Here is a 12,423-nt window from a genome sequence, read left to right on the forward strand (position 1 = left end):
TTGTCAAGCAGATTAAATTAAACAATACAGCTTCAGAGTCATGTAAATATTCTTTTAGAAGTTCATGTAACAGTAAACTTTAGTTGGAAATGAATTTAAATGCCACATTCTCTGCTTAAGAAAGGGGAATATATAATCAGCCTTAGTGCAATTCTGGATAACGCCCCGATAACTTAAAGTGAATTATGCAGTTAGGCTTCATTTTTTCAGCCCTTTTGGGTACATTTAGTATTCTTGCATGTCAGATGAAATGTTTTAAGTACCTGCCATTTTTATTTGTAATTTCCTGTGATTTCCAATTTTGCATCTCACTTAACCTCCAGGACCATGAGTTTCAGTGCTCTTGAAAGCTTAAATTATTTTAGTTTTAGTATTGCCAGTTGATGTATATCTCAACTTTACAGAATGCAAAAAGCTGTTTACAAAATACGAAAACATCATACCAAGACATAAGAATACTTCATAAGAGGAGTAGCCAAGGGGTATTCTCCAGATGTTTTGGACTACAATTCCCATCATCCCCTGTCAGTATGGCCAATGGACAGAGATGATGGGAGCTGTTGTCCTCAATATCTCTAGAGGGTACCATATTGGCTATCCCTCATTTAAAACACAGTACAATAATATCAAACATCAACTGGCCCCATAGCCCTCTAGAATAAAAACACTTCAGCTAGCCTCCTGAAGGATAAAGGAGACGAGACATAGCAAGCTTCCCTTAGGAGAAGTTCTAGACAGTGGGTACCACTACACAGAAAGTCCTTCTCCTCAAAACCACCAGCCTAAGTTTGGGTAAGCCATCGCAATATCTCCCAGCATGAGCAAATCATATGGAAAAGGTGGCAAATAGGGATCTACTGTACAGTTGTTATTACATAAGCTATCCTACACCCAGGTCATTTTGGGCTTTAAAGGTTACTGAATTGAAGTTAGACCACATGGTTGCAAAATCAAGTTATCGTAGAATTCCCCATTCAAATTGCCCATGAATATTTCAAAGTTTCAAATTCAAAATCCAACCCCCCCCCCTCCGGATGGCTCAATGGAAAAGTTAAAATGTCACGGTCAGAACTAAAATTTTGGTAAGCTTCTGTTCCGCCCTGACATTTTAAACATGACATTGACATTTTAGCTCAATTGTGAGAGACCCTTTTATCCCCCAGAAAGCTCTCTATGGGTCATCCGTTGACAGCCTTAGATTGTTTTGCTTGCAGAACTGCAACTCCATCAGCCCCAATGGCTAGGGATCATGGGAGTTGTAGTTCAGAAACATCTGGATGGCCAAAGTTTTCCCACCCCTGCTCTGTTTGAAGGGCTGCCTGGTCCAAGTCTACAGGGGTGGACCTTGGCAATATGCCACCCTGTGGAAGGCCATTTAATGCCCTCTCCTCAGCCCTCGTGGCTCCAGCTTAAGCCAGGCTTTGGGAAGGAGGTGAAAGGCTCTGGCAGAATCCTAGAGCCCTCCTCCCAAAGTCCAGTAAACACTTGGCCAGCTTTGGGAAGGAGGCAGAAAGACTCTATCACACTGTCAGAGCCCTCACACCTCCTTCCTGAAGCTGAGCAAGTGCTTTGAGAAGGCATCCTCCTTGGCTGTGCACCTGGTGCAACCACACCACTTGCACTGCCTTAAATCTGCCCCTGAAGTCTAATTTAAACATACAGAACAAGAAGTAGTAAGAACAGGGACTTGGACAGCAGACTAAGCAGTTACAGAGGCCACCTCATCTCAGTCTTCATCAATACGATAAGCTGTATTGTATTTTTAAATAATATGCAGTGATTATTTCTGAATTTGCCTCTGCACCTACAAATTAATTTAGCAGATGAAAAATCCATGCAAATCTGCGTTACCCTTTGTTCTCTTTTTTGATGATGTGTAAATGACCATCTTTGCGGTGGTAGCTCCTCTAGATTTCCTTCAGTAAAAGGCGTATAAGAAGGGAATTTTGTCCATATACTTCCTTTACAGAGGATTCTCTGCAGCTTATTTTCTTTGATGTTTAACATGTTCTGACAGCTCTTCCATAGATTTTTGTGGGGGGCGGGGACAAAGTCTATTTTGAGTAAGTATTTTCAAAGATTCTCATTTCCCAGCCAGCTGTAACCAACAAGGATTATGTTCACTATATTGTGCTAAAATATACAATACAAAAGACTTAAGGTTTTAGCGGGGGTGGGGGGTAGGGGAAGGATGGCTTATTTCTGGTGGCTAATGTCAGATAGCCCCATGTACTTCTCTCCATTTGTGTTATACCAAAATGCAGATGGCTCCTGCAAGCAAAGGTAAAAGTATGAAAGGAAAGAATCGTGCAAAAGACACCAGGGTGTATAAATAGCTCGTACTTAGCCGAACAGAGTTATCTCAATATAAGAGTGTTCCGTATCACAAAGCCACATTCCTCTTAGCCTTCATATTCAGTTCCATCTAAGCAGGGAAGCATAAAATATCTGCACCAAAATGAAACTTTAATAACCAATGGCTAGAACGGTGTCCTTTTGGTTAACTCGCAAAAAACCTTCCCATCCTCAGAACGAAAAGCAGGGAGAGCCGGAAAAGCCTGTTCACATAGAATAACTTTCCCCCTTTTCTTTCTAAAGAAGACGGAGAAAAGGGCTTTGCATTTATATAGCACATTTCAAGTGCTCAAAGCAGCCAGGGATCAGAAGAGTGCAGTGGATCCTCATATTACCATTTCCCTATTGCAGGGAGTAGTCTAGCGTGGAGAGCGTAGTGGGGACATCCCTCAGATCAGATAACCGTAAGATCACAAGAACATGAGACGAGTCTGCTATATCTAGTCCAGCACCCTGTTCTCACAGTGGCCAACAAGATGCTCTTGCGAAGCCGACTGCCAGGGATTGGACTCAAGAAGGTGAGATTGGAGGAGGAATAGTGGGGGTCACCCTCCCCTTCTCCTGATGCTGCAGGAGAAGAGGAATGCAGCCTTGATTTATAGCAGGAGCTGGAGGAAGGTCACAGCTCAGAGACAGATGAACAGAAAAGTTGGGCAGTGTTAGAAGGAGGAGGCGAAGGAGGAGACAGAAGCAGGGCAGCCCGCTGACACATCATCACTGGAGAGTATTTCTGACCCCCCTTCTCCCAGAACTCGGTGTTCGTTAAGAGTGCAAGAAAAAAGGAATCAGAGACATTTGACCACAAGCAGCCACCGTTAGGGCAGACGCTGTTGCTAGGAAGGAGGGAGGAGGGACTCAGTTGGAGTGACACCATTGTTAGGGCTTGGTCGCGTTCTCTTGTCTCTCGCTGTTATGATTGAATAAAACTCATGAAAATTACTCTACCTTGTTTCTCTGCTCTTGCTGCAACTGGGGGACGAATAGCTTTCCCAAAGCCTTGACACCCACAAGCAGGACATGAGTGCAATAGCACTCTCTGCATCTGTGATTCCCAGAAACTGGTCTTCAGGGGCACACTGAACTGACAGCGGAGGCAGAACATAGCCATTGTGGTTAGTAACTGTTAGAATTCCTGCTCTATGATTGCAGTCATAAGATTGTTGTCTTTCACATGACGGTATATTTTTTGACTCCACAGAGTGGGATGTGATGGAGACAGGATGTTTGTGTTCCGTGAAATGGGATTATTGTCCTTTGTTCATTTTCTCTTTGCTGTCTGATGCTAGAGAGGGAGCCGTGTTGCAGTGCTCCGTGTGTGTTTATATGTAAATAAAGTAGATTAGCCAAAATGCTGAGTTGCTGGGGTTTTGTCACGCAAGCTGCAAAGATTCTGCGAATCCCTAAGTGTGCCAATGTCTGTTGGCATTGGTCGCTGTGATGTTCGAGATGAAGAAAGCTTTAGAAGCTCCTGAACAATCGACCAGGAGGGAGGGAACATGCCAGTCGGGCATGTGTCTCTGCCAGGGTCCTACTCGAGTGTTGGCTGAACTCCTGACAGGAACCACTGATGGCACTGCCTGCCATGAATAGGTCCAGTCATAGGTGCCAACTCCTAGAGGCCGATGTCCTTTCATCGCTCCCCCCCCAATAAAATATTTGAGGAGGCAAAGGCCCCAAAGTTGATGGGCATTGCCAGTCAAATGGTGTGTCTTGTGATTGATTATATGGGCAGGGCTTACCTTGTGTGTCCCCCCATTTTTTATTATTCAAGTTGGCACCCCTGTGTCCAATCTTCTTTTAAAGCCATCCCAGTTGGTGGTCATCACTGCTTCCATAGCTGAGCTGAGATTTGAATTGAGGGGCTTCCTGGCTTACAGCTCCCGCTTTTATAACACAGTGCTAGGCATGTTCTCCTCGTTAGAGATGCATGTTCCTGGTGCCTCTCAGCCATAGCCCACAGAGGGGAAAGGAAAGAACCACTGAGCAAATTTCTAGCCCTGCTCTATGCCTCCATTAAACGGTGTTTCCCGGGACCTAATGCCTATCAGTTTCCCCAGTCTAGGCAAATGCGGCCATGTCAAGAGCCTTGATGTTTGTACTAACCATGAAGGCCAACGGGCAAGAGTGAATGTTCGCATGATGGACACAGCAGTTCTCTTCATTTGCATCTTTCCAGTTTGAAGGGCACTCCTGGTCCTCACAGAATGTTTTGGCAGCCATTGCATCACTTAAACAAAAGGAAAAAAAGAATCCAGAGACAAAACTTACTTTGAAATCAATTTCGATATGATGCGATGCGATATGATATGATATGATACGATACGATAATCTTTATTGTCATTGTCCAATACAGAACAACGAAATTGAAAAAATCTACATCAAACATTCAAAAACCAACAAGCCTGCTATCCCAGCTATCCCCACCTGGTTAGCCCCCTAAAAACTCTGATACCCCATTTTAAAATACAATATACTCCAATACAGACTCCTTACAATGCGTTTAAAACCAAAATCGCATTTGGGTAGAAACTGTTTCTCAGGCGGCTAGTCCTAGTCTTTATAACCCTGTACCTTCTTCCAGAAGGCAGAAGCTGAAAGAGATCACTTCTGGGGTGCACACTATCCTGCACTATCTCTGCAGCTTTCTTATGACACCTGGAAGCGTAGATTTGATCCAAGGTGGGAACAGTGCACCCAATTTCTCTCTGCAGTCTTTACAACCCTGGACAGCATTGTTTTCCCCCTGACCGTGCAGCTCCCAAACCACACACACAGACCATAAGTTAATACACTCTCAACAGTACAATGGTAAAATGCCATCAACAGGTCCTTTGAGAGATTGTTTTTCCGGAGGATTCGACATGTAGACATCTTGGTAGGGCCGGCCCACTCATGACGCAAGGGGAGGAGGTCGCCTCAGGTGGCGGCCTCCCATGCTGCAACTCACCACTGTGGCTGCTTCCTCCACACCCGCCCACACCCTTTGCCATCGCCTGCAATTTCCTCCTTTGTGCCCACTGCGAAGGAGGCGGTGGGTGGTGGAAGAGGAAGTGGCCAGGCAGTGAGTTGTGGCAGGGGGCAGCTGCAGAGGCAGAAGTGGGCAGAGACAGCCAGGCAGGGTGGCAGGCATTTTTGGTTTTGCCAGAAGCAGTACAATGTCCTGGGCCGGCCCTGCATCTTGGTGTTAGTATAGTAAGGAGGACCATAATTTCCAAATCCTCCTAAAGACAAGCAAATCAAGAGCAGTCAAATCTGGTCTCTGTCACTTTCACACAGCTTCACCCACAAACCTGCCGTTTCTGCATCAATCCTGTGATTTCTTGGGGGAATCTGTGCAAAAAAAATCTGCATATTATTTAAAGACCATTTAAAATATATTCTCTCTCCAAATCCACATTCCTATAGGATTTTGATATTTAATTATTTCGTGCTGAGAACCGTAGTGGAATATTCAGGAGGTGCGAAAGCCAGTGGCTACCTGAGACCTTGGCCCCTTGTCTCTTGGCTCAGCCCTGACTTACTAGCCAAAAGAGGGCAGAAGCATGCTAGGAAGTAATATCAACCAGATGTTCTTTAAGGGATAAGAAGGATGCCTACCTATCACGGCGAAAGGAGATTAAGACAATATTTCTTTGATCATAACAGGGAAGAGTCTCCCCAATTTTAATCAAGTTAAAAACAACAACACTGTGATTTAAGTATTAAATTTGGGGGGAAATGTCATTCCAATCTAATTCACACCAGATTGTGATATTGCCCAATCCTTTATTTGAAGGTGAAAAAAATAATTCAATAACTTCTGTTTTTATATATCTTGGGGGGGCGGGGACGGGACTCCTGAATTAATCTGAGGGGAGCTTCTCTTTCCAGCACCTGCTATGGCAGAATATTGGAGAAAAGCTTACTAGTACTTATGTTCAGCTACAGGTGAAGTTCAAGAAGATAAATTTTCAGAGGTGTGCTTTTGTCCTCTCATGTATGTGAACTATAATGAAAACATACTGAGTCCCCCAGTGACCCAGATGTCTCACTGGGTGGTAGCATTTACAAAAAGTGCAGATGTTAATATAGTCTGCAACAATCAGAGGTTGCTGAACTTGTATGAAAGAATTGCAGGTGTGTCAAGGCTGTTTTGTTGTACAGGTTTATCAATGTTTGTCAAACCTTGAAGAGGAGTACAGCTAGGACCACCTTGCATTCAATGACTCACCTGTGGGAAAGGATCCCATTTTCCACAGAATAGTGGTAAAAGTTGTCGGAAGCAATGACTGCGTAGATTACATCAAAGGATTCCCCGCTTATGACCTTTTCTGGGGGCCTCTGAACCCAAGCCATCTCCAGGCCTGAAGAAATAAAAGCCAGCTCAACACTTCACAGCCAAAACCAACCAAACAACCAATCAACAGCACTATGCAAATGATATTGGCCTAAACAGGTTATTTTGTGCATGTAACTAATAAAGCAGGATTTGAAGGGGTGTCACATAGATGATGGAGCATTTTTTTTTAATCTGTTGCTCCAGAGCTCGGATACAGAACCAATGGCCTTCCAGAATTTTCTGGCCAAAACTCCCATCATCCCTGTTCATTGGCTGTGCTGGTTTGGGCTTCTGGGAGTTGGCATGCAGCTGGTCTGATTTTGTCCAATGGCTTCAGGACAAAAGGCAAGCTCCTGTATATTTAGTTACACATAATGAATAGATCGTAACCATGCTGTAAATCAGGGGTCACCAACCTACGGCCTGGGGGCTGGATAAGGCCTGAGGGACTTGTTTATCCGGCCCGCGGTGACCCCCCCCCCACCGCCTGCTCTTACCAGCGTGCCACGGCAACCCACTTCCGGGTCGGAGGAGCACCGGAAATAGCTTGTGCGCATGCGCACGGACCTCCTCCAACCCAGATGTGCACCAGAAATAGCATGTGCACACGTGTACGGGAGTGCGCTCCCCTGCCCTCCAGCCCACCATGCGGTCATTGCTCAAGACACCGGCCCGAGGCAAAGAAAGCTTGGAGACCTCTGCTGTAAATCTTTTCTTTGTGTTTAGATCACCCTGGCTGAATTTTCCTTGGAATACTTGAACTCCAGGCAAACATTCCCCCCCGCCCTGACATTCTTATGAGCGTGCTGGTTACTGTCCTCCATTTAAATTGCCTGGAAATAGATGTTAGTGCTGACTCATGGATTTGCAGTCAGGTACAAGTTTGGAGATGCATTAGGAATCCTCTTGATTACTTCCATTTCTTTCCAGTCTACTGCATTACCAAGAGGCTATATCCTGCAAAAACAAGAGGTGAACTCACCACCACAATCCAGCATGTTATACTCATCTGGTTTCTCCAGGGGCCAGCAGTCATAATCGGTGTTATCCAAATCATGCCACCCATCCACGAAAACAACCTGCCACAGAAAAAGACAGAAAGCCATACATAAAGATTTGGAACTTCTTTCAATTTCCTATTAGACATCTTCAGAGATTCAGTGTCAGGATGCTGTCAGTGGCTCCTGGCTGGTTGCCCAGGAAAGTATAAAGACAAGGAAAAGTTTCTTACTGCATTATTATTATTATTATTATTATTATTAATTTGTATGCCACCCATCTAACTTGGTTGTCCCAGCCCCTCTGGGCGGCTCCCAACAGAATATTAAAAACTCAATAAAACATCAAACATTAAAAGCTTCCCAAAACGGGACCAGCACACAAGGTCAAGAAGAGCAGATAATGTGGCAGCTCAGAAAGCACGGTGGTTGCGAGATCAGGTTGCAAGACACAGAAGTGATGTGGATGACAAGGGGGGAAGTGGGTGAGATCCTTAATTGGGAGCACCGCCATTCCTAGGAAAGAGATTCTTTGTTCTCTCGCTGTGATCATTAAAATCTCTAACTGGTAAGAGACTCCTTCACTTTGTTCTGTTTATCTACTGCCAAAGGGGGCGGGGAGGAAGCTGAGTCCCTGAAGCCTGACAGGCAAGACCAGATCAGCACCCGGAGAGTTAAGCACCCATGCATACTCTGTGTCCTGGACCTCCCCAGCTAAGGAAGGCATGCATCTGAGAGTTAAGTCTTTATGGACCAAAGAAGCGTGTACAGCAACTCCCACGGTGTTCTGGATGCACACGCATCTAGCCACTTGGCAGCTGTCCCCTCAGATTTGCACCCTGCAAGGTAGTTGCAGCAACAGTGAGACCTCACTGCAGGCTTCTATAACCTCCCCTGGTGAGTTGCATGCGTGCAACCTCTCCTGCATGGAGATCATCACTACACTTCCCGCTTCCAGCCCCTACTAATTCTAGGAGACAGCAGGGCAGGGGAAGGTGGAGAGTTTACTGACTCGTCTGTCGCCCACACAGCTTTTTCTTCATCTGCCACATCCTGTGTGCCTCTCTTCCGTCCTGGACTCCCCTGACTCTTCCTCCTCTCACTGCCCTGGCTCCTGCTCATGCAACACGTTTTTTTATTAATATACACAGAACAATAATTATACATACTTTATCAACCTTCTGAGAAAAATACAAAACATTAAACAAAGCCACAAAGACTTGCGAACTACCCAGCCTGAAATGAACTTATAATGTCTGGTTTCAATAGATTTTTCAAATGCTTCACTCAGTCTTTTAGATAAGTTCATGAAGGTACCAACAAAAGGTAAGTTCGGTGATATTCACAATACCGAGAGATGCTAGTAGAGTTGTAGATCAATGTTACTAGACAGGGTGCTGGCGTTTTGCACCTGTTTTGCCCTGGCAGTCCAAGTAATCAAAAGGTTGCTGTTCGCCCCCGATGAGGCCCTTTAACTGGGGCTTGCAGGTAGCACACTCCCAAGATAGTTTTCTGGGCTTCTTCAATGGTCTAATCTCAAAGTCTTGATACGTATATTGATATTCAGTCTTATAGAGGTCAGTGGTACAGTGGTACAGTGGTACCTTGGGTTAAGTACTTAATTCGTTCCGGAGGTCCGTTCTTAACCTGAAGCACCACTTTAGCTAATGGGGCCTCCTGCTGCCGCCACGCCTTCGGAGCACAATTTCTGTTCTCATCCTGAAGCAAAGTGCTTAACCCAAGGTACTATTTCTGGGTTAGTGGAGTATGTAACCTGAAGCGTATGTAACCCGAGGTACCACTGTACTCTTTCTTGGTTTAATCTTAAGAGACTGATTTGCTTTGTGGGTGGCACCAAACCCCATAAATCACTAGTCTCTTGGGTCGCTCCCCTGGTCCCCTGCCTCCATCCCACCCTCTTTGGAGTCTTGCTAGTCCCTGACACCCTATGGACCTCTGTGCAAAGATATCAACATGGCCCTTGAATGCATAACACTGGTATTAACTGCCTTGAGTTTGTCATGTTGATGAATGAACCAATTGCAACAAATATTAACAGAATTTCAGCCAAAGGGATTCCCTGATCATTTTTTCATGAAAAGAGCTCTTTGCTCACCCCACCATTGTTAAACTTGTATTTTTCTCATCTGTCACACAATACAGCTGCCTTTTCTGTAAATAGGCTATGGGTTTTTCTGCCTTTGCCCTTAATTAAACACCACCTCCATTTCACACAGCGTAAGGTTGTTCTACAAATATGTCTGAATATTAAGAATGGTAGACTCCCAGGATCTGTTCCTCTCTTCAGACATGAGCATTTATATGCTGCAGAAGAGCATCAAAAGTAGAAGGGGACATTATTAGAGGATTCTCTAATGTGAGGGGAGGAAATGAAGTTGTGAAAATGCAGAAGAAGATATGCAAAGAATAAGAAACATTGAAGATATGTACAAACTCACTTCACATCAACAAGTTGTCTTCAACTGTAGACTTCCCATGGACAAATTTAATGATATTTGGAATTCATTTTTAGAAACACCATATTAGGTTAAGTACGGCTGCCATATTTCAGAAAGGAAAATCCAGACAAAAGCTTTGTGTCTGTGTGTGTGTGTGTGTGTGTGTGTGTGCGCGCGCGCAAAATCTCAAAAAAAGAAGTTTTTGAGTTTTTTTGTTTTTAAGGTAATTCGCAACAACAATACCATACTTGCCATATGCCTGGGTTTCCACAGACATTTTAACCGATTCTCAGGATGCTATTTTCAGCTGACGAATCCAGGATATGGCAGCCCTAGGATAAGGTCTGGTTAACTACAATACCCCCCCCTTTTATTCTGCTTTGTTTTCTACATGGGTACTATTTATTCTTGCTTCTTTTTTTGTGTCCTATTTTACTCTGTGCACTTGTAATTTTGTACTTTATATTACACACACACACACACACACACACACACACACACACACACACGAATAAAAGAGATTCTTACATCGCAATATATTCACTTCAATGGAAGGATGCAAATTATATATGGCTAACAGTTTTCTGTTATCTATTGAGACTGTCGCTGCCACTATCACTCCCCCCACCCCACAAACAGACCTAGAGATACTAGGGTTTGTTCACGATTTATTAGCTTATTGCTGTTTCATTTTTTTAAATTGACTATTATTATTTTTTATTTTATTAAGCAACATTTTTAATGTAAGAAAGCCCTTCTTTACTATCACCTGTACTGCAATCCAACCAAAATTACGTCCCTCCCTTACCCCCCCCAGGCCCATTTATTTCAGATGGAGAGAATTTGTTGAATGCTTAACTCTCATTGCAGCCAGCGAGACTTATCAGGGTTTAGCTGGCTCGTACCCATAAATCATTTTTACTGCTGTCATTCTCATAGTTGCTTCTGTTTCACCTTTCCGCCTGCAAAGCAGCTTGTACAACCTGGATAAAGTTTGTCATTGGTACATTGTCCGTATTACGGATGCACGTTGTGTGTCTCGGCCGCAATAAACCTTCTGCTTTTGCAATTATCCTCAACGACCCATAACAACATCTAAAATAATGTTTACCTACCAGTAAACTGAGGAGGATATAGGGCTCAGGGCCGAAGGATGTGACTGCACTCATAGTCTCTCTAAACAGGTATTGAAGCAAGCAGATGTCTGGCGCTGAATGAATTGTGTTTCCTCGTACAGGTGCTCTACAGTTGCCAGGGCTCCATCTCCTCCTCCCAGCCCCCCATCACCACGCAGTAGATCTCCTTGCATGCAGTGACAACATTATGGAAAGTGTCCCAGGTACATGACTCATGCAAGGAAACACAGAGGCTTGCCTAGGGTCCCCCACCGTGATCACACACACAAACACACAGTTTCCTGCTAATTGCAGAGGGAAGAGTAATGATAAGGTGAGCCACACTCACTCACACACACACACACACACACACACACACACACACTGCCCATAACTCTTAGTCCACAGGCTTCCCCTTTTCGATTTCTTTGAAATAGTGTTTCTTGCTGCAACAAGGTGAGGAAATTAGGTGAGGAAATTAGGGGGTCATGCACCGTTGTTGTTGTTGTTCGTTTTTTGGGTTGCTTGATGCCAAAAAGAAATCTCAGAGCGACTTAACAATGCAATAAATTGCCAACAAGTAAAAGTAATAAGTTTAAAGCAGGCAGAGAGAGAGAGAGAGAGAGAGAGAGAGATGCAAAATACAAAAATGAAACTCCGAAGTAGAGTCAACAACATTTCTATTCCCACGCATATATTAAGAGACTAGCAATTTTCAGGCTGCAGGACAGATATTAATTAGCAAATAGAGTTATGCCAGTTTAAGCCCCTGGGACTAATTTAGGGCTTGGTTAAAATGCCAGATATGACTGAAATTAGAGATGGCTGGATCAGTCTATTTCTGTCTGTGTCAGTTTTGCATTTGTTCATTCGCAAGTCAGTTCTGCCCTGTTTCTGCATTAATCTGCAATTATAGATTTTTTTTAAAAAAAAGCCACATGGAAATATGTAATTAAATGCATAAAAAGCACAAACATTTTCTTTCGGAACATGTATTTCTAAATGATTTTATCCTAAAATATACATCGGTTATAGGGCAGTATATAAATTCAATAAATAAATGAAGTATTTGGGTGTGTTTTTGGAGCTGTGAAGGCACATTTGTTCTGAAGATGCAGATCAGGTGAGTTCGCAGAGCAACCGGCAAAGAACGATTTCCTTGAGCATCTCTAGTGTTT

At 43.9% G+C, this 12,423-nt stretch overlaps 1 protein-coding gene across 1 annotated transcript in view; it reads right to left on the reverse strand.

Annotated features, from left to right (window-relative positions):
• Nucleotides 1–11,299, reverse strand: part of LOC128405339 (atrial natriuretic peptide receptor 1-like) — a 52,342-nt gene extending 41,043 nt beyond the window's left edge. The window contains exons 1-4 of the mRNA XM_053371868.1: nt 11,246–11,299; nt 7,656–7,752; nt 6,566–6,698; nt 4,459–4,582 (exon numbers count right to left, since the gene is read on the reverse strand). Coding sequence (XP_053227843.1) covers nt 4,459–4,582; nt 6,566–6,698; nt 7,656–7,752; nt 11,246–11,299 — 408 coding nt within the window. The remainder of the gene's footprint in view (nt 1–4,458; nt 4,583–6,565; nt 6,699–7,655; nt 7,753–11,245) is intronic.
• Between the last annotated feature and the right edge of the window lie 1,124 nt (nt 11,300–12,423).

Source organism: Podarcis raffonei, chromosome 17, assembly GCF_027172205.1.
Source record: "Podarcis raffonei isolate rPodRaf1 chromosome 17, rPodRaf1.pri, whole genome shotgun sequence".
NCBI classification, from domain to species: Eukaryota; Metazoa; Chordata; class Lepidosauria; order Squamata; family Lacertidae; genus Podarcis; species Podarcis raffonei.